Raw genomic sequence first — 19,461 nt, 5'->3', positions numbered from 1 at the left:
CCCTTTTTTTATGCTTGCAATTTAGCTGCAATTTTTGGAAAAACAACTAAAATGTGTGCATATTTTATTCCTGATTATAGTCAAACTTGAAAGTGTTGTAAAATGTAATAACACACACACTATTACACAACAAACATACCACACACACTCTCATACAACACACACACTACAGACGTATTCATATAACGCACACGCACACCACATACTTTCATATAACACACACATAAGTCGCAACCCAGTAACATGGTGTTGCGACCCAGTAATGGGTCCCGACCCGTGGTTTGAAGAACCCTGCTTTAAATGATGGTGTGATATTACTGGACACACATGGAGAATCTGTAACTGGCAAATATGTGTCCAACCAATTATGGGCTAGATCAGTGTTTTTCAACCAGTGTGCCGTGGCACACTAGTGTGCCGTGAGAGATCCTCAGGTGTGCCACAGCAGACTGACAACAGTGCGACATATTTTTTAAACTTTGCTTGTTTTTTACTCCCAGTGCAGGGGTAGTTTGTAGGAGGCATGGCATAACAGCACAATACATACCGTATGTGTGTGTCTGTGTATATATATATATGCTGTATTAGGCTACAATGTGTGATTTTTTTAAATTTTGGGATGGTGGTGTGCCACAGGATTTTTTAATGTAAAAAAGTGTGCCACGGCAAAAAAAAGGTTAAAAATCACTGGGCTAGATTATGCGCGCTAATGTTAGGTTAAATACCTTGAGACATGCAATATAATTTTTATTTTATTTTAGTTTGTATACTGTAATTCTTACGATCGAACTAGAATTGCACCATTCTACATATTACATTTTAATTTATATCCCTTTAATTGCTTATCCAATAAAGCTATTAGCAAAATATGTAAACAAAAAAAGATTTCCCCATGATCTGTGCCAAAGAGGATTGCTACACATTCAAGGCTAGATTTATGGGGGGTGAAGATAAGTAACAACAGTTTTAATGTTTGGACCTGGTTTAAAGAGACACATAACTCATATATTTCTTTTTTCTATCAAAAAGAAGGAATTTTAAAATGTATTGCTGTTTTATTTAGTAAAATAGATGTTCATTTGTTTTGTTTGTACGCTTGTGGGGCGTGTCACTGTCCACCAATAGCACAGTGGGAGTTCTGCTTATTAGCCAGTAAGCAAACAGTGCTTAAAGTGTCATAAAACAGGTTGAGAATGATCTGTGCATATCCTAAAAGGGCTAATTAATTTAAAATAGTTTGCATAAATAAAATAATTTTTAAATTAATTACATAGCTAAGCTGCCTGAAGCAGCTAACTCCACCCCTCTTATCAGTGTTTAGACACAGGCATTGTATTTCAACTGAGTAAACAGCTTCTAGGCATGCTCCAGCAGATAATCCCTATTCACTTTTGCATTCTACCAAAACAACAACTGATATAGATACAGCCATAAAAGGCATTGTGTGGGGGGAGTTAGAGTTTTACAATTCAGAAACTAAAAAGAAAGGGTTAATGGTGAGGCACTGCAGTATAAATTTGCAGGTAAAGTAACTAAAGTACATATTGTATTATTTTGTCTCTATCCCAACTTGTTTTATGTCCCTTTAAAGCCAACTGCACTTCATGTTAGCTCCAAAATCAAAATCAAATCTTATTTTAATGCAACATACATTTTTTACATGTTTAAATAGTGCTCTTTCTTATGCATTACACACAATTTTAGCTTTAAGTGGGCTTCTTGAATGTAGACACTTTCAGATAACTGTTAGATCAACCCTCTACGTTTTAATGGAAGAGTTTATTTCTCACAGCAGCAAATAAGCAGCCAATTTATTTGTACTCATTTATAGTCTTAGTGACATTAAACATTTGCTCAAAACATGACTAGACATTCATTTCTGTGGTGTTATTAATTACTAAAACTGAAAACACTATTTTTTTTTTCTATAATTTACTAAAAATTTGCAAAGGTGACCCAAGAGGGGTGTTGGTTCCCAAACTTATATTTAAAAAATGCTAACTCAAAATAAACAGTTCACATAGAAGTGATTTTTAAATTGTTTTTGGTTGACAATGGTTTATTTTTAGCATTGGAAAGTTATTATTTTACACTATTCTGTTGTTATCTTGTTAAAAATCACCTCCTACCAAAACAGAATACACTTTACTGTCACTGTAAATAAAATCCCATGAACAAATGGTTGGTTTGTGCACTGAATTCATGCGAGTCATTTATGAATATTAAAAACAAGCTTGTAAAATTAATCTAAGTACTCTAATTTGATCAAAATATTGGTAAAATATATAAGAAAAGACCCTCTAATAAATAATATGTTTTAATATCTTTACATTTATATCAAACTCATATTTAGTTTACATTTATATTTTCAGTGTGTTTTCTAGATTGTTATTTAAATAATTAAATTGTGGTATCAAAAGTAATAATTAAAATACAAACACCTAGATTACAAGTTTTGCGTTATAGAGGGTGCGAAACGAACGCAACAAAATTTGCGTTATTTCAGCCTCCATAGCGCTGCCATTACAAGTTTCTAAAAAGCCGCCTTGTGCGTGCGATATGGTGGCGATAAGCTCCATACCGCACAAAATCCAAGGGCTGAGAATACGGGCTTGTGCACGCTTTCCCCATAGACATCAATGGGGAGAGCATGTTAGAAAAAAAAATAACACCTGAAGCGTGGAATGGCGATCGCCGTAATGCAACCCCATTGATGCCTATGGGGAAAAAAAGTTAAGTTAAAACCTAACACCCTGACATAAACCCCTAGTCTAAACACCCCTAACCTGACGCCCCAACATCGTCAACACCTAAATAAAAGTAATTAAACCCTAATCTGCCGCTCCCAACATCGCCACCACTAATAAAAGTTATTTACCCCTATTCCGCCGCTCCCTGACATCGCGTCACTATAATAAAGTTATTAACCCCTATTCCCACACACCCCAACTTCGCCGCCACTATAATAAAGCTAATAACCCCTATTCTGCCGCTCCCCGACATCGCCGCCACTAAATAAAGTTATTAACCCCTAAACCTCTGACCTCCCATATCACCGCCACTAAATAAACCTATTAACCCCTAAACCGCCAGCCACCCCACATCGCAAAAAATAAATTAAACTATTAACCCTTAAACCAAACAACCCCCTAACTTTATATTAAAATTACAATGTTCCTATCTTAAAATAAATAAAAACTTACCTGTGAAATTAAAAAAACCTAAGTTTAAACTAAAAATTAACCTAACATAACTATTATACTAAAATTAAAATAACTACCAATTAAATAAACTAAATTACACATTTAAAAAAACCTAACACTACTAAAAAGGTTTAAGTCTAAAATTACAAAAAATAAAAAATACTAAATTACAAAAAATAACAAACACTAAATTACAAAAAATAGCAAATGAAATTGTCCAAAATAAAAACAATTAACCTAATCTAATAGCCCTATAAAAATAAAAAGCCCCCCCAAAAATAAAACAAAACCCTAGCCTACAATAAACTACCAAGAGCCCTTAAAAGGGCCTTTTGTAGGGCAAAAAAACTAACTAACAAAAACCTAAGCTACCCATTGCCCTGAAAAAGGCATTTGTATGGGCATTGCCCTTAAAAGGGCATTTAGATCTTTTAAAAAAGCCCAAACACTAATCTAAAAAAAAAAACACCCAAAAAAAGTTAAAATAAACCTAACACTAACCCCCGACGATCCACTTACAGATTCTGAAGTCCAGACATCCAGACGGCATCTTCTATCTTCATCCCGGCGGTGTCTTCTATCTTCATCCCGGCGACGCGGAGCGGGTCCATCCTTGAAGACATCTGGCGCGGAGCATCCTCTTCATACGGTCAACGCTGTATACTGAATCTTCAATGCAAGGGAGCCTTTTCAAAATGGCGTCCCTTGCATTCCTATTGGCTGATTTGATTTTTGAAATTCAAATCAGCCAATAGGATGAAAGCTACTGAAATTCTATTGGTTATTCAAATCAGCCAATAGAATTTCAGTAGCTCTCATCCTATTGGCTGATTTGAACAGCCAATAGGATTTAAGTAGCTCTCATCCTATTGGTTGATTTGAATTTCAAAAATCAAGAATTAAGAATGCAAGGGATGCCATTTTGAAAAGGCTCCCTTGCATTGAAGATTCAGTGTACAGCGGTGACCGTATGAAGAGGACACTCCTCGCCGGATGTCTTCAAGGATGGACCCGCAGGATGAAGATAGAAGACGCCGCAGGGATGAAGATAGAAGATGCCGCCTGGATGAAAATAGAAGATGCCACCTGGATGAAGACTTCGCCGTCTGGATGTCTGGATTTCAGAAACTGTAAGTGGATCGTCGGGGGTTAGTGTTAGGGGTTTTTTTTAACTTTTTTGGGTGTTTTTTTTTTTAGATTAGGGTTTGGGCTTTTTTAAAAGAGATAAATGCCCTTTTAAGGTCAATGCAAAAGAGCTAAATGCCCTTTTAAGGTCAATGCAAAAGAGCTAAATGCCCTTTTAAGGGCAATGCCCATACAAATGCCATTTCAGGGCAATAGGTAGCTTAGGTTTTTGTTAGGAGTTAGGTTTTTTATTTTGGGGGTTGGTTGGGTGGTGGGTCTTACTGTTGGGGGGTTTTGTATTTTTTTTACAGGTAAAAGAGCTGATTTCTCTAAGGCAATGCCCTACAAAAGGCCCTTTTAAGGGCTATTGGTAGTTTATTGTAGGCTAGGGTTTTTTTTTTGGGGCGGCTTTTTTATTTTTTATTTTTATAGGGCTTTTAGATTAGGTGTAATTGTTTTTATTTTGGATAATTTCGTTTGTTTGTTATTTTTTGTAATTTAGTATTTTTTATTTTTTGTAATTTTAGTCTTAAATTTTTTTAGTAGTGATAGTTTTTTTTAATGTGTAATTTAGTTTATTTAATTGGTAGTTATTTTAATTTTAGTATAATAGTTATGTTAGGTTAATTGTTAGTTCAAACTTAATTTTTTTCAATTTCACAGGTAAGTTTTTATTTATTTTAAGATAGGAATATTGTAATTTTAATGTAAAGCTAGAGGGTTGTTAGGTTTAAGGGTTAATAGTTTAATTTATTTTTTTGCGATGTGGGGTGGCTGGCGGTTTAGGGGTTAATAGGTTTATTTAGTGGCGGTGATATGGGAGGTCAGAGGTTTAGGGGTTAATAACTTTATTTAGTGGCGGCGATGTCGGGGAGCGGCAGAATAGGGGTTAATAGCTTTATTATAGTGGCGGCGAAGTTGGGGTGTGGGGGAATAGGGGTTAATAACTTTATTATAGTGACGGCGATGTCGGGGAGCGGCGGAATAGGGGTAAATAACTTTTATTAGTGGTGGCGATGTCGGGAGCGGTTTAGGGGTTAATAGTTTAATTTATTTTTTTGCGATGTGGGGGGCTGGTGGTTTAGGGGTTAATAGGCTTATTTAGTGGCGATGATGTGGGAGGCCAGGGGTTTAGAGGTTAATAACTTTATTTAGTGGTGGCGATGTCGCGGAGCAGCGGAATAGGGGTTAATAGCTTTATTATAGTGTCGGCGATGTTGGGGTGCAGGGGACTAGGGGTTAATAACTTTATTATAGTGGAGGCGATGTCGGGAAGCGGCGGGATAGGGGTTAATAACTTTTATTAGTGGTGGCGATATCGGGAGCAGCAGATTAGGGGTTAATAAGTTTTAAATAGTGTTTGCGATGTGGGAGGGTGGTGGAAAAGGGGTTAATAGGTAGTTTATGGGTGTTAGTGTATTTTGAAACATTTTAGTTATGAGTTTTGTGTAACAGTTTTGTTGCACAAAACTCATAACTACTGGTCTCAGATAGCGGAACGGATCGTTTCGGTATAGGCTGGAACACAAGCATTTTAGCCTCACCGCACAACTTGTAGTACCGGCGCTATGGAAATTTTTTAAGTGCGGGATTATTGTTACGTTACAGGCTAAAATGTTTGCGTTACTGCTATACCGACAAGAATCGTAATGGCTGCGTTACTGTTATTACGCTGAAATGGCAATTTTTTCAGCATTAAAACCATAATACACAACTCGTAATCTAGCCAAATCTTTTTTAGAAAATCTGAATATAACAAAACAAAATGTACTTACCGGAACCCAAATGACATCACAAAGGGAGAGATCTTTTTCTTCAGTTTGCTATTAAAAAAAAAACATTTCCTATTGAAAACATTGATCAAATGTTATGGTTGTTAAGGAGGGAATTGATTGATTTAGCAAAGTGCAGCTGAAGATATGTAGATAGATAGATAGATAGATAGATAGATAGATATAGAGATAGATAGATAGATAGATAGATAGATAGATAGATAGATAGATAGATATAGAGATAGATAGATAGATAGACACAGACAGATAGATATAAATATTTTAATTAAAATATATGTTTAAGATTCAAAAAAGGGTATCATCCAAGTCACTCGACTAGAATTCTCATGTCCGACTAAAGACCCAGTGCAAAAAAGAGGTCCTTAAAGGAACATAAAAGTGCAAAAAGTAAATACTCTAATGCATTACAGCATTTTATTACTGCATTATTGTTTGCATATAACCATGTCTCTAATATATACAATAGGGTTAAACACATAGGTAAAGTCAGCTCCATAACAATACATCTGTTGAGGCAATGACAACGGATACATGTGTGTAGTCACCAATCAGCAGCTAGCTACTAGTCGTCGTGCATTGCTACTCCTGAGTCAACTTAGCTATGCTTTTCAACAAAGGATACCAAAATACCAAAATAAATCTGAAAACAGAAGCAAACTGAAAAGTCTCTCAAGTCTACAAACAATAGAGGGTGTGTTTTTTTCTCAAAACGCTATAGTAAAAAGAAGGGGTTATTATATAAATAAGGGACTATCGGTATAGTTATGTACATAACTACACATAGGGGCTTATATGAGCCTCTATGCAAATAAATGGACATTTTTCCAGGGGTCTCTAGGACTTTTTTGATGGCTTGTTAAAGGGTATATATATATTTTAAACTCTGGGTCTTGAGGGTTTCTAGGGTTTAAAAGAGCGGAGATTGAGGGGTTTGAATGCCATCCCCTCCACCCCCCTCCCTTAAGCCCTGTTGCACTTCCGGCACAAAAGCAAGAGGTGTCCTTTTAGATATTGTTTATATGACCTTCACTTTGCCATTACTTCTCTACTACCACCCTTCTCCTGTGTCTTTCTATATTAATAAACCAGACAAGCCATTCTCATTCTCTCTGTATTGATATTATGTATATGTTTCTAGGTCTGTGTCTAAATCTAGGTTGTGTTACTTATATTGCTAAAGAATTAGGGGCATATTTATCAAGCTCCGTATGGTGCTTGATGCCCCGTGTTTCTGGTGAGCCTCCAGGCTCGCCAGAAACACAAGTTATGAAGCAGCGGTCTAAAGACCGCTGCTCCATAACCTGTCCGCCTGCTCTGAGGAGGCAGACAGCGACTGCCAGAAATCAACCCGATCGAATACGATCGGGTTGATTGACACCCCCTGCTAATGGCCGATTGGCCGCAAATCTGCAGGGGACGGCATTGCACCAGCAGTTCACAAGAACTGCTGGTGCAATGCTGAATGCGGAGAGCGTAATGCTGTCTGCATTCAGCGATGTCTATTGGACATGATCCGCTGATCGGATCATGTCGGACAGACATTTGATAAATAGGCCCCTTAGTATTAAAGGGACACTGAACCCAAAAATTTTGTTTTGTAATTCAGAAAGAGCATGTAATTTTAAGCAACTTTCTAATTTACTCCTATTATCAATTTTTCTTTGTTCTCTTGCTATCTTTATTTGAAAAAGAAGGCATCTATGCTTTTTTGGGTTCAGTACTCTGGACAGCAATTTTTTATTTGTGGATGAATTTATCCATGAAACAGCAAGGACAACCCAGGTTGTTCACCAAAAATGGGCCGGCATCTAAACTTACATTCTTGCATTTTAAATAAAGATACCAAGAGAATGAAGAAAATTTGATAATAGGAGTAAATTAGAACGTTGCTTAAAATTTCATGCTCAATCTGAATCATGAAAGAAAAATTGTGGGTACAGTGTCCCTTTAAGTTTCCTTTGAAATATATGTATATTTATAAGTAATGGGTGTTATGCATTTCACTTTAATAGATAAATAGAGCAGTACCACCTTGTTTTGTATAACTGTCTAAGGAGGATTCCAAATATCTATCTTAGTGTGTATGACTGTAAACTAGCTTGTATGGCTGTAAGCTTGCATGTATAACTGTTAGCTAGCATGTATGACTGTAATTTAGCATGTATGATAATACTTTAGATGTATGGCTGTAAGCTAGCATGTATGGCTGTAAGCTAGCATGTATAACTGTTAACTAGCATGTATGACTGTAAGTTAGCATGTATGACAGTGCATTAGCATGTATGGCTGTAAGCTAGCATGTATGGCTGTAAGCTAGCATGTATAACTGTTAACTAGCATGTATGACTGTAAGTTAGCATGTATGACAGTGCATTAGCATGTATGGCTGTAAGCTAGCATGTATGACTGTAAGCTAGCATGTATGACAGTACGTTAGCATGTATGGCTGTAAGCTAGCATGTATGACTGTAAGCTAGCATGTATAACTGTTAACTAGCATGTATGACTGTAAGTTAGCATGTATGACAGTATGTTAGCATGTATGGCTGTAAGCTAGCATGCATGGCTGTAATCTAGCATGCATGGCTGTAATCTAGCATGTATGGTTGTAACCTAGCATGTATGGCTGTAACCTAGCATGTATGACTGTAAGATAGCATGCATGGCTGTAAGCTAGCATGTATGAGTGTTAGCTAGCATGTATAGCTTTAAGTTAGCATGTATGGCTGTAAGCTAACAGGTATGACTGTTAGCTAAATGAACGTATCCCAATGAAGGGATATATGAAAGAGCGCTGATGTTAAAAGGGAAAAAAAAAATAATAATAATAAAAAAATATATATATATACCTGTATATATATATTCAATGTAAAACAAGGTAATAAACTTTAAATATAGTAGATCAGGTCTACCGTATTAGTCCCGTAAAATGTCCATAAGCTGATGGTAAATTGAAGGGATAAAGATATCCTCCTTATAGGTATGGTGAGTCAGGCTGCTCCTCTTGATCCCAGAGAGTGTGGAACAACTGTTAAAATACAAAGAGCAGAAAGAGGGCGCCCTCTTTCTACTCTTTGTATGGCTGTTAGCTAGCATGTATGGCTGTAAGCTAGCATGTATGACAGTAAGTTAGCATGTATGACTGTAAGCTAGCATGTATAACTGTTAGCTAGCATGTATGGCTGTAAGCTAGCATGTATGGCTGTAAGCTAGCATGAATGACTGTAAGCTAGCATGTATGACAGTAAGCTAGCATGTATGGCTGTAAGCTAGCATGTATGAGTGTTAGCTAGCATGTATAGCTTTAAGTTAGCATGTATGACTGTAAGCTAGCATGTATGACTGTTAGCTAGCATGTATGGCTGTAAGCTAGCATGTATGGCTGTAAGCTAGCATGTATGAGTGTTAGCTAGCATGTATGGCTTTAAGCTAGCATGTAGGACTGTAAGCTACCATGTATGGCTGTAAGTTAGCATGTATGGCTGTAAGCTAGCATGTATGAGTGTTAGCTAGCATGTATGGCTTTAAGCTAGCATGCATGACTGTAAGCTAGCAGGTATGACTGTTAGCTAGCATGTATGGCTGTAATCTAGTATGTATGACAGAAAGTTAGCATGTATGACTGTAAGCTAGCATGTATGACTGTTAGCTAGAATGTATGGCTGTTAGCTAGCATGTATGGCTGTAAGCTAGCATGTATGACAGTAAGTTAGCATGTATGACTGTAAGCTAGCGTGTATGACTGTAAAATAGCATGTATGACTGTACGTTAAGGGCCAAGATAAAAATAGGCTTTGGCCAAATGCTGTAACAATCTTCATTGTATACTTTAAGTCTAAATTAATCGGAGAGCTCATTTTATGGTTCTACATTTAGCATCAGCTCTACTTCACAAACACCAAAATTTAGGATTCCATAGTTATGTTTTATAATACAAATAGCAAAGTTATGCAAGATGTCAGGCTTGATACAGGTCAATATGTGTTTTCAAGATGTCAATGTTGACTTTGAGAAATCAAAAATAACTGTGAAAAGCATCTGGAAAAGTGTTATCTGATGGAATAGAATAGAAGACCACTGTTGTCCCTATGATATCTGTTTGTAAAGCTTATGATAAGTGCGTTATCAAATGGTTTGCCCCCGAAAAGCCACTTCACAAAGGTATTCTGTAGAGTGAAATGTGAGCCATAGAGGTGTTATCTTTACATGAAATAGTATTGTAACAATGCTATAGCACTTGACATAATACACAGGTATTTAACAGTGGTCCTCATCCTTTCACGCCATGTGAAACCCCAGAGTGGCATCTGTTCTACAAGTAAAGACCACCCCTAACTAACAAAATCCTCTCTCTAGTTACAGTTAGGCTAATTTGTTTCCTCAGCTTATTATGGATATTACACTGTTCGAGACACTAATTTCTATTCTCTGGCCCATTTATTTTGCCTTAAGCGCATCAAATGCACCACTGCCCTACTGCTGGTTTGTCTACTGCTCATTAGAAGATTATAATCTTAGCTAAATACTTACACAAAACCTCACAATTCTATATAAAAGGTCATATTTAGCTTTTTTATAATGTGCAACACATCAGAATCTGTAGAACACCCTCCATATGGGATTGTGTTTCAATAAAGGTATTTTTCTTTTTCTTTGCCTCCCAAGTGCAACTGTTGTCATTTATCTGTCTTTAATTTGACACAGGCTGCAATCTTCATTTGTCACTTAAAGGACCACTCAATGCAGTAGAATTGAATAATTAACAAGTGTATAATAATTAGACAATGCAATAACACCTTCTCTGAATTTCAAATAAGCAGTAGCTTTTTTTCTGGGAAACTTATTTTTTTTTCTCCCATTTCCCAGCCCCCTGTATCATGTGACAGACATCAGCCAATTACAGATTAGTATACGTATACCCTGTGAGATTGTGCACATGCTCAGTAGTATCTTGTTCCCCAGAAAGTGTGAATATACAGAGACTGTGCAAAATTTGATAATGGAAGTAAATTGGAAAGTGTCTTAAAACTGCTGCTCTTTCTGAATCACAAAAGTTTATTTTGACTTGAGTGTCCCTTTAACAAAAATTAACTTTTGATCCTGCAAACTGGTTTATTCAGTAAATGCTTGATGAATACATAAAGCTATATACATGGAAAAGGTTGATGAATAAGGAAATGCCCTGCTAAGAGGAAGCACAAGTCACGTTTTTAAGTATATATCATGCCGCATAAGTCTTTTATCTTCAAAAACATATATATTTGCTTTCAATGCTATTTTTTTAGGGAGATAAGCCCTTAACAGTTTTGCTGACTTCAGCAATGAGTGCATGAACAGGAAGATGAGACTGCAGAACACATAAATTACATTAAAGGGACACTGAACCCACATTTTTTATTTTGTAATTCAGAAAGAGCATGCGATTTTAAGCAACTTTATAATTTACTCCTATTATCAATTTTTCTTCATTCTCTTGCTATCATTATTTGAAAAAGAAGGCATCTAAGCCTTTTTTTTGGAATCAGTACTCTGGACAGCACTTTTTTATTGGTGGATGAATTTATCCACCAATCAGCAAGGAAGACCCAGGTTGTTCACCAAAAATGGTCCGGCATCTAAACTTACATTCTTGCATTTCAAATAAAGATACCAAGAAAATGAATACAATTTGATAATAGGAGTAAATTAGAAAGTTGCTTAAAATTTCATGCTTAAAGGGACATTAAACACTTGACTGCTAAAAATCATTCAAACTAACTTCTACTGTGTAATAATAATAAACTGAGTACAGCTCTTTATGCTGTAACTTCAGCTTACACAAAACATTTCAAGAAAATTGTTTCTATTACTATACATATCTAGGGCTTGATGCAGCTATGTATGCCGCCATATTTTAACAGCACAGGAGTCACATGACACACACTTCATATCTCCCTAGAGTACCTATAATGTGTGCATATAAAAAACACAGCAGCACTCAATGTTATGCAGACAGAGCTTGTCCTGCAGTTTATGTTATAAATCTGTTACAGGAATAAAAGATTTTATTATTATATTTTTCTATACAAACAAAGCTTACTTTTTCAAACGTTACCACTGACATTCCTAATGTGTGTGACTGTACATAGCACTCGGCAGGGTTATAAATGTAAATCATTCTCTTCTCTGAGTCTGACAAGCTCCGGTCTGGAGAGGGAGGGGCCGAGGGGGGAGAGAGAGCAGAGAGACTCCGTGAAGAAAATAGACTAAATAACTCATGCTGGAAATACTTTTTACTGTAGATTTGTTCTATGCAATATTTCATTTTCATACATCTACATCACATATATGCAGTAATATATGTAATGCAGATGTATGAAAATGAAATATTGCATAGAACAAATCTACAGTAAAAAGTATTTCCAGCATGAGTTATTTAGTCTATTTTCTTCACGGAGTCTCTCTGCTCTCTCTCCCCCCTCGGCCCCTCCCTCTCCAGACCGGAGCTTGTCAGACTCAGAGAAGAGAATGATTTACATTTATAACCCTGCAGAGTGCTATGTACAGTCACACACATTAGGAATGTCAGTGGTAACGTTTGAAAAAGTAAGCTTTGTTTGTATAGAAAAATATAATAATAAAATCTTTTATTCCTGTAACAGATTTATAACATAAACTGCAGGACAAGCTCTGCCTGCATAACATTGAGTGCTGCTGCTGCTGTGTTTTTCATATGCACAAGTCACATGACTGCTGTGACCCAGTGTAACGTGCGTTCTAACATGGCACCTTACATGGGAGAATAATGCACCTGATTAGCATTCATCTTCAAATCGATTTTTTTCAAAACTTAGGGGTAAGGTGAACAAATAAACTAGACAGTAGTGATTACTTGATATTAATTAATAATAAAACATACTTTTTAATGATTTTTATCAGGTGTTTAGTGTCCCTTTAATCTGAATCACGAAAGAATTTTTTTGGGTACAGTGTCCCTTTAATGACACAAAAAAGTTTTCATACATATTATATATCCATCAATCCCTGGCTGTCACCTGCTCAGGAACCAAAAGAGATTGGGAGAAGGGAAAGACAATTACATCTGTGACAAGACACAACATTTAAAGGGCCACTGTAAGTAAATATTTTCTATGCCTGTTACTAACTACCCCAAATACACTTTTTATCAATAGCATTTCATTAACATATCTCTACCGTATATCAGAAATCTTGTCTGCAAATGTAATTGTTTTCCAAACCCACTCCATGGGTATCCTTTGCTCTGTACCAATCCACTTACAATACCTAGGTTTCAAAATGGCGCTTTAAACACAAAGTTATTGGTTTAAGTATTTTGAACAAGCAGTGCTGAAAATAGTGGGCAGGATAACGTGACATCATCGGCGAATAAAAGATATAACTTTTAGAATGTTATGAAACTTCGTTTTGGAGAAAATATAGGTCAGTAGGTTTTAATTAATGTTTATTAACTTTAATATGTTAGTTGTTTAGCTTAAAAATTATAACAGAAAGTAATCCTTTAAAATATTGGGGCCTTGAACACTTAACATTAGGAATATGGGCTGTTAACCCAGAACAACAGTTATTGTATGATAGAAACCAAATGGATTCATTTATTAAATTCTGTTTATCCATTGGGAATGAATGATTATAACAACTATAGATATGGCCTGAATTACAGTGAAATTAAATATTTATTATATAATAATGTTTTCCATCTACAAGATTTGACATGGTTTAATGCAATATTCATTAATAAAGTGATTTTTTGCTTTAAACCAGTAGGCGCGGTTCTGCCGAATTTCAACTTTATATTAAGAGTGATGGATTTGCATATTGCATAAATGAGTATAGTCTTTTGTATATTGTATCGGCAATATAAAGGTATATCCTTCTGTTACATTGTTTAAGATAATTTTTGCAATTAAGTTTGAGAATCGGACCTATTTGGGAACTTAAAGTGAATGCAAATTTAGATAAATCGGTACCCGGTTTTTAATAATCCTATTAAAAACAAGGGCACTTTAATTCATCAAAATTTACATATCACACGTTTTCTTCAAATACTTACCTTTTAATCCTGACAGCCGCTGCAGCACTTCCTCCGCCCGTCTCAAGCCCTCTTTGCCGGTCTAAAATGACGAATCCGGCTTCCTCCAAACACAGCGTTGCCTCAGGCCATGATTCCCCCGGGGGGGAAGCCATGGTTGGAGGAAGCCGGATTCGTCATTTCTGATGTATGAAGAGGCTTCCGACGGCCGGGGGAATCGCTGGAGCGACTGTGAAGATTAAAAGGCAAGTATTTGAAGAAAACGAGTGAAATGTAAATTTTGATGAATTAAAGTGCCCTTGTTTTTAATAGGATTATTAAAAAAACGGGCACCAATTTATCTAAATTTACATTCACTTTAAACAATAACTTTACCTGAAAGAGAATGGTGGAATTGGCTAAAATGTATTTTTCCACTATTGTCTGTTGAAAGCATTGCAGCTTCTGTGATTGGTCTGCAACATAAGCGGACTTGTTTGGGAAACGTAAGCCAGGATGTGCTTATTTGAGAACAGCGCTTAACTATTTTGACAGTACTGTGTTTGGAAGAAAACCAGAGTAGTTACACATCAAAAATATTACTGGCCAATAAGAAATCTGGTGGTTGTTGGTCGCCACTCCATTTAATTTTTGAGTTTATGCCTGTTTTTTCTTATGGATTGTAATACAGTTGTAAAAATAAACTTTTTGCAAAGTATAGGGCTATTTTTATGCCACAAATGCACTCTAAAACCTTATGATACATTGTTGTGAGATTTTACAATTGATTGAAAAGGCTTAAATTTGAAAAATCCCACAATGAGGTACTTCACATGGAAGCTTTGATTGATCGATAATAAAATGCTGTAAAACATTAGAATATTTTATTAAAGCTTGATAATGTCCCTTTAAGGAGTACATATAGTTAACACCCAGACAAGTACACAAAGCTCTTACTTGTACCATGTTGCTGGCTCCTCTGCCTCGTTCCTCCCGTCGTCAATCTGCACCTTCTCCTCAGTCTTGCTAAACCTATGTGAACAGAAGAGGCAAATGAAAAATGTAATCAACAACACATCAATAATAGAAAGTAAACACTGATCTTTACATTCAACACTATATTGAGCAAAGACTTAATTTATATTATTTGATTTCTGTTGTGCCTGAGGGATTCCATGGTGTCCGCTCTCATTGCTATCTTCATATTCAAATGCTCCTGTGAGTGCAAACTCTTCAGTCAAATTCATTACAGTGGCTGCCTATTCAACAGTGCCTGTGATTGCAAGCTCTGCAGCCTAGTTACTATAGTGGTCAAACTTCATGCTTATAGTGTCAACTCACTTTCCGAGTCATTTGTAACTGCCTTAAAGGTTTTTTTTATCTGCTTGTCTCACGTTATCTGATCCTTCTAAGGACTTTGAACACTTTAGAGCATTTCTTATTGCATTATTGTTTGTCTATATATATGTGTTTAAAAGACCATTAAAGGGACATTCAACACTCGACATAACATTGTTCTATATGAAAAAATTAAAAGTCAAGATCCGCCTGCAACGTACCCCCTTGCTCTTACTTACTTCCTTCACCTCTTAATCGTGTACGATAAATTCTATATTTGGATGTTAATATGGCTGCCTAACTCCCCCCACCGTTACGTTTGCAGCTTCTTTTTGAAAAGAGCAGCCAATCCTGTTCTATTCCTCGGACTGAAATTGATAGCGCGTTGTGCGTTCACGGAACTTTGCGCATGCGTATTAAGCTAGGAACCTAAAAGCTGAACGATTGCGCTCGGTTTGTAACAAATGCTCATGCGCGATGACGTAGTAAGAGCGTCATCGGAAAATAACATGAACGTGTATGAAGGGATGAGTGATGGGGAAGAAGCATGAAGGGGAGGAGTTAGGCGGCCATATTTAGTTATAACGGAACGGTATAACGATCAGCATTACTGGGACGTGAGTTATGGAAACAAGGCTGGGATGCGGTGCAGGCGGCTTTTGGATTAGGTTTAAAAAAAATGACATAATGTTATAGCGGGTGTTGAATGTCCCTTTAAATACAGTAGATTTGCTTCAAATGATTGGTAGATTTTTTTCTGAGAATTTTCAAAGTTATGTCTATTTCCACTCCCCCTTGTATCATCTGACAGCCATCAGCCAATCACAAATGCAAATACTTATATGCTGTCAATTCTTGCACATGCTCAGTAGAAGTTGGTGACCCAAAAACTGTAAATATAAAAAGACTGTGCACTTTTTGTTAATGGAAGTAAATTGTAAAGTTGTGTAAAATGCATGCTCTATCTGAATCATGAAAGTTTAATTTTGACTTGAGTGTCCCTTTAACTCCCACAAACAGATAAAATAACTAGCTAAAGGGGCAGTGTACTATAAAATGTTCTCTACTTTAATGAGTTCCCTGTGATCCATTTTACCTGCTGAAATGTTTTATATTTATTTTGTCACTTAAACTTGCTGTTTTTGCTGTAATGTTGAAACCTACACTGCACTACTACAGAATTGTCTATAGCAGTGTTTCCCAAAACCCAGTCCTCAGGACCCTTACTCAGGCCAGATATTTATTATATCTTAACTAGAGCACAGGGGAAATAATCAGCTGATGGGTGAGCTGATTGTTTCACCTGTGCTCTAGTTAAGATATAATGAATATCTGGCCTGAGTAAGGGCCCTGAGGACTGGGTTTGTGAAACACTGGGCTATAGACTACTAGTGGGTGGTGGGAGACAGACAGAGCCCAGATTTAACGTAAGCTGTGAATCAGCAGTACACTTCCACTCCTGAGCTAGACACGGGCAGTGATTGGTCACAGATGCCTCATACTTATATATTGCTGCTCTAGAGCAGACTTTAACCCCTTAACGACCGCAATGTACCATGTACGTCACCGGTCATTAAGGGTTACCTTGCTAATTATAGCACGGGTCACGCTGCAAACAGCGGAACCACACTATTATACCCTCCCTCCACCCTTCTGGTCACCCCAATTAGTGTGGTCTTGCACTATTAGCAATGCAAACCCCATTAAAAGACCAGCGTTCTACAGGGTATGTCACTGGCCCTTAAGGGGTTAACCACCTTCAGCATTTAATCCTCATGTTAACATGCAAACTTTTTATATACTAAATACTTCATGAATATAAGGTCTTCCAATTATTAAACAATATTTGTAATGTTATTCATATTTGCAAACAATGCTCCCCTAAAGAGCTGAACAAGATATAACACTGTCTCCACGCTCCTGAGCCTACCTAAGTATGCTTTTTAACCGGATAAGTATGTATATACCTAAGTATGCTTTTCAACCGGATAATAATGTATATACCTAAGTATGCTTTTCAACCGGATAATTATGTATATACCTAAGTATGCTTTTAACCAGATAAGTATGTATATACCTAAGTATGCTTTTCAACCAGATAAGTATGTATATACCTAAGTATGCTTTTCAACCGGATAAGTATGTATATACCTAAGTATGCTTTTCAACCGGATAATTATGTATATACCTAAGTATGCTTTTCAACCGGATAATTATGTATATACCTAAGAATGCTTTTAACCAGATAAGTATGTATATACCTAAGTATGCTTTTCAACCAGATAAGTATGTATATACCTAAGTATGCTTTTCAACCGGATAATTATGTATATACCTAAGTATGCTTTTAACCAGATAAGTATGTATATACCTAAGTATGCTTTTAACCAGATAAGTATGTATATACCTAAGTATGCTTTTAACCAGATAAGTATGTATATACCTAAGTATGCTTTTAACCAGATAAGTATGCTTTTAACCAGATAAGTATGTATATACCTAAGTATGCTTTTAACCAGATAAGTATGTATATACCTAAGCATGCTTTTAACCAGATAAGTATGTATATACCTAAGCATGCTTTTAACCAGATAATTATGTATATACCTAAGTATGCTTTTAACCAGATAAGTATGTATATACCTAAGTATGCTTTTAACCAGATAAGTATGTATATACCTAAGTATGCTTTTAACCAGATAAGTATGTATATACCTAAGTATGCTTTTAACCAGATAAGTATGTATATACCTAAGTATGCTTTTAACCAGATAAGTATGTATATACCTAAGTATGCTTTTAACCAGATAAGTATGTATATACCTAAGTATGCTTTTAACCAGATAATTATGTATATACCTAAGTATGCTTTTTTTTTTTTTTTTTTTTTTAATAATTTTTATTGAGGTTATAAAGAGCCAAGAAGTGTTACAAACAAGAATCACCAATGGACACAAATAACATTGCGATAATACATACATTCTTAACATTTAAAGATACTGAGAACGTAACGTGATATAAGCTCTGAGTGTCCGTTCTGGAAGTCTCTGATAACATAGGACTAGCGAGTGAGAGGAATAGTCTTGAAGAAAGTAAGCTAGTATGTCTGCAGGATTCCTGTATAGGAGAAAAACAGTAAACACAAAAAAACCTCTATTTTGTATTATATGAGGAGTAAAATTGGGCCCCACAATGCAGTAGAAAATATATATTAGTTTATCCGTGTAGCACGGAAATAAAAAATAAAAGAAATTTTAGGCAAAGGGGGGGTTAGCTTCATAATGTTTGGGGAAGGGAAATGCAGCGGGCGAGAGCCGCTCGAAAAGAGGGATGGGGGAGGGTGGGTTGGGGGGGGGGAGGGGGGCTGGAGCGAGATAGTAACCTAAACTAATGAAAACTTCTGGGCTTCTAAACTTTTAAATACTAAACAAATACAGATTTAATCTAAGGAAATGACAGGTATAGTCACTTATGGAACATAGAAAAGAAAAATGTATAAGTATAAGCCTGAACCCTGACTGGATATGGAGTGAAAGAATGCAATCCATGGTTATTGGGCTGACTTCGTATTTAAAGGGTGTATTTGGAAAAAATATATATATAATCACCCTAGATTGTATGCCTACTCTCTTCTACAATGTAAGATGGTACAAAACATATGAACAACAGTCAGGTATTCTGAACACAGTGTAATATAAGAAACATTAGAAGTTTATGTAGAGCGTACAAGCTAATCATGAGAAATAACAAAATTATAGATAAGCCATAATAAACAGCGGGTAGATGACATAAGTCATTTTCCATGGACTGATACAGCATATGAGCGGAATAAACTAGTTTAAATGAAGCTATACAACTTATATACAGAATGATACGATTGGTTACAGACATCCAAGGGCTGAATCAGACTGCCTAATATTAATAAAGGTGAACTAAGTTAAAAAACAGAGTTATCCGCCTAACCACTATCTGG

At 36.2% G+C, this 19,461-nt stretch overlaps 1 protein-coding gene across 3 annotated transcripts in view; it reads right to left on the bottom strand.

The window, feature by feature from the left end:
- LOC128654469 (phosphatidylinositol 3,4,5-trisphosphate 3-phosphatase TPTE2) overlaps window positions 1-19,461 on the bottom strand; it is a 219,746-nt gene that overhangs the window by 120,584 nt on the left and 79,701 nt on the right. For 2 of the 3 annotated variants that reach the window (XM_053708395.1, XM_053708397.1), the window contains 2 exons: window positions 15,108-15,182; window positions 6,104-6,151 (listed from right to left, as the gene is read on the bottom strand). In XM_053708395.1, coding sequence (XP_053564370.1) covers window positions 6,104-6,151; window positions 15,108-15,182 — 123 coding nt within the window. The remainder of the gene's footprint in view (window positions 1-6,103; window positions 6,152-15,107; window positions 15,183-19,461) is intronic. The other variant, XM_053708396.1, reaches the window with a different exon arrangement.

The sequence above is a fragment of the Bombina bombina genome, chromosome 3 (assembly GCF_027579735.1).
Source record: "Bombina bombina isolate aBomBom1 chromosome 3, aBomBom1.pri, whole genome shotgun sequence".
Taxonomy (NCBI): domain Eukaryota; kingdom Metazoa; phylum Chordata; class Amphibia; order Anura; family Bombinatoridae; genus Bombina; species Bombina bombina.
Note: the sequence above shows the minus strand (reverse complement) of the source record. Positions and strands in the feature narration are given on the sequence as shown.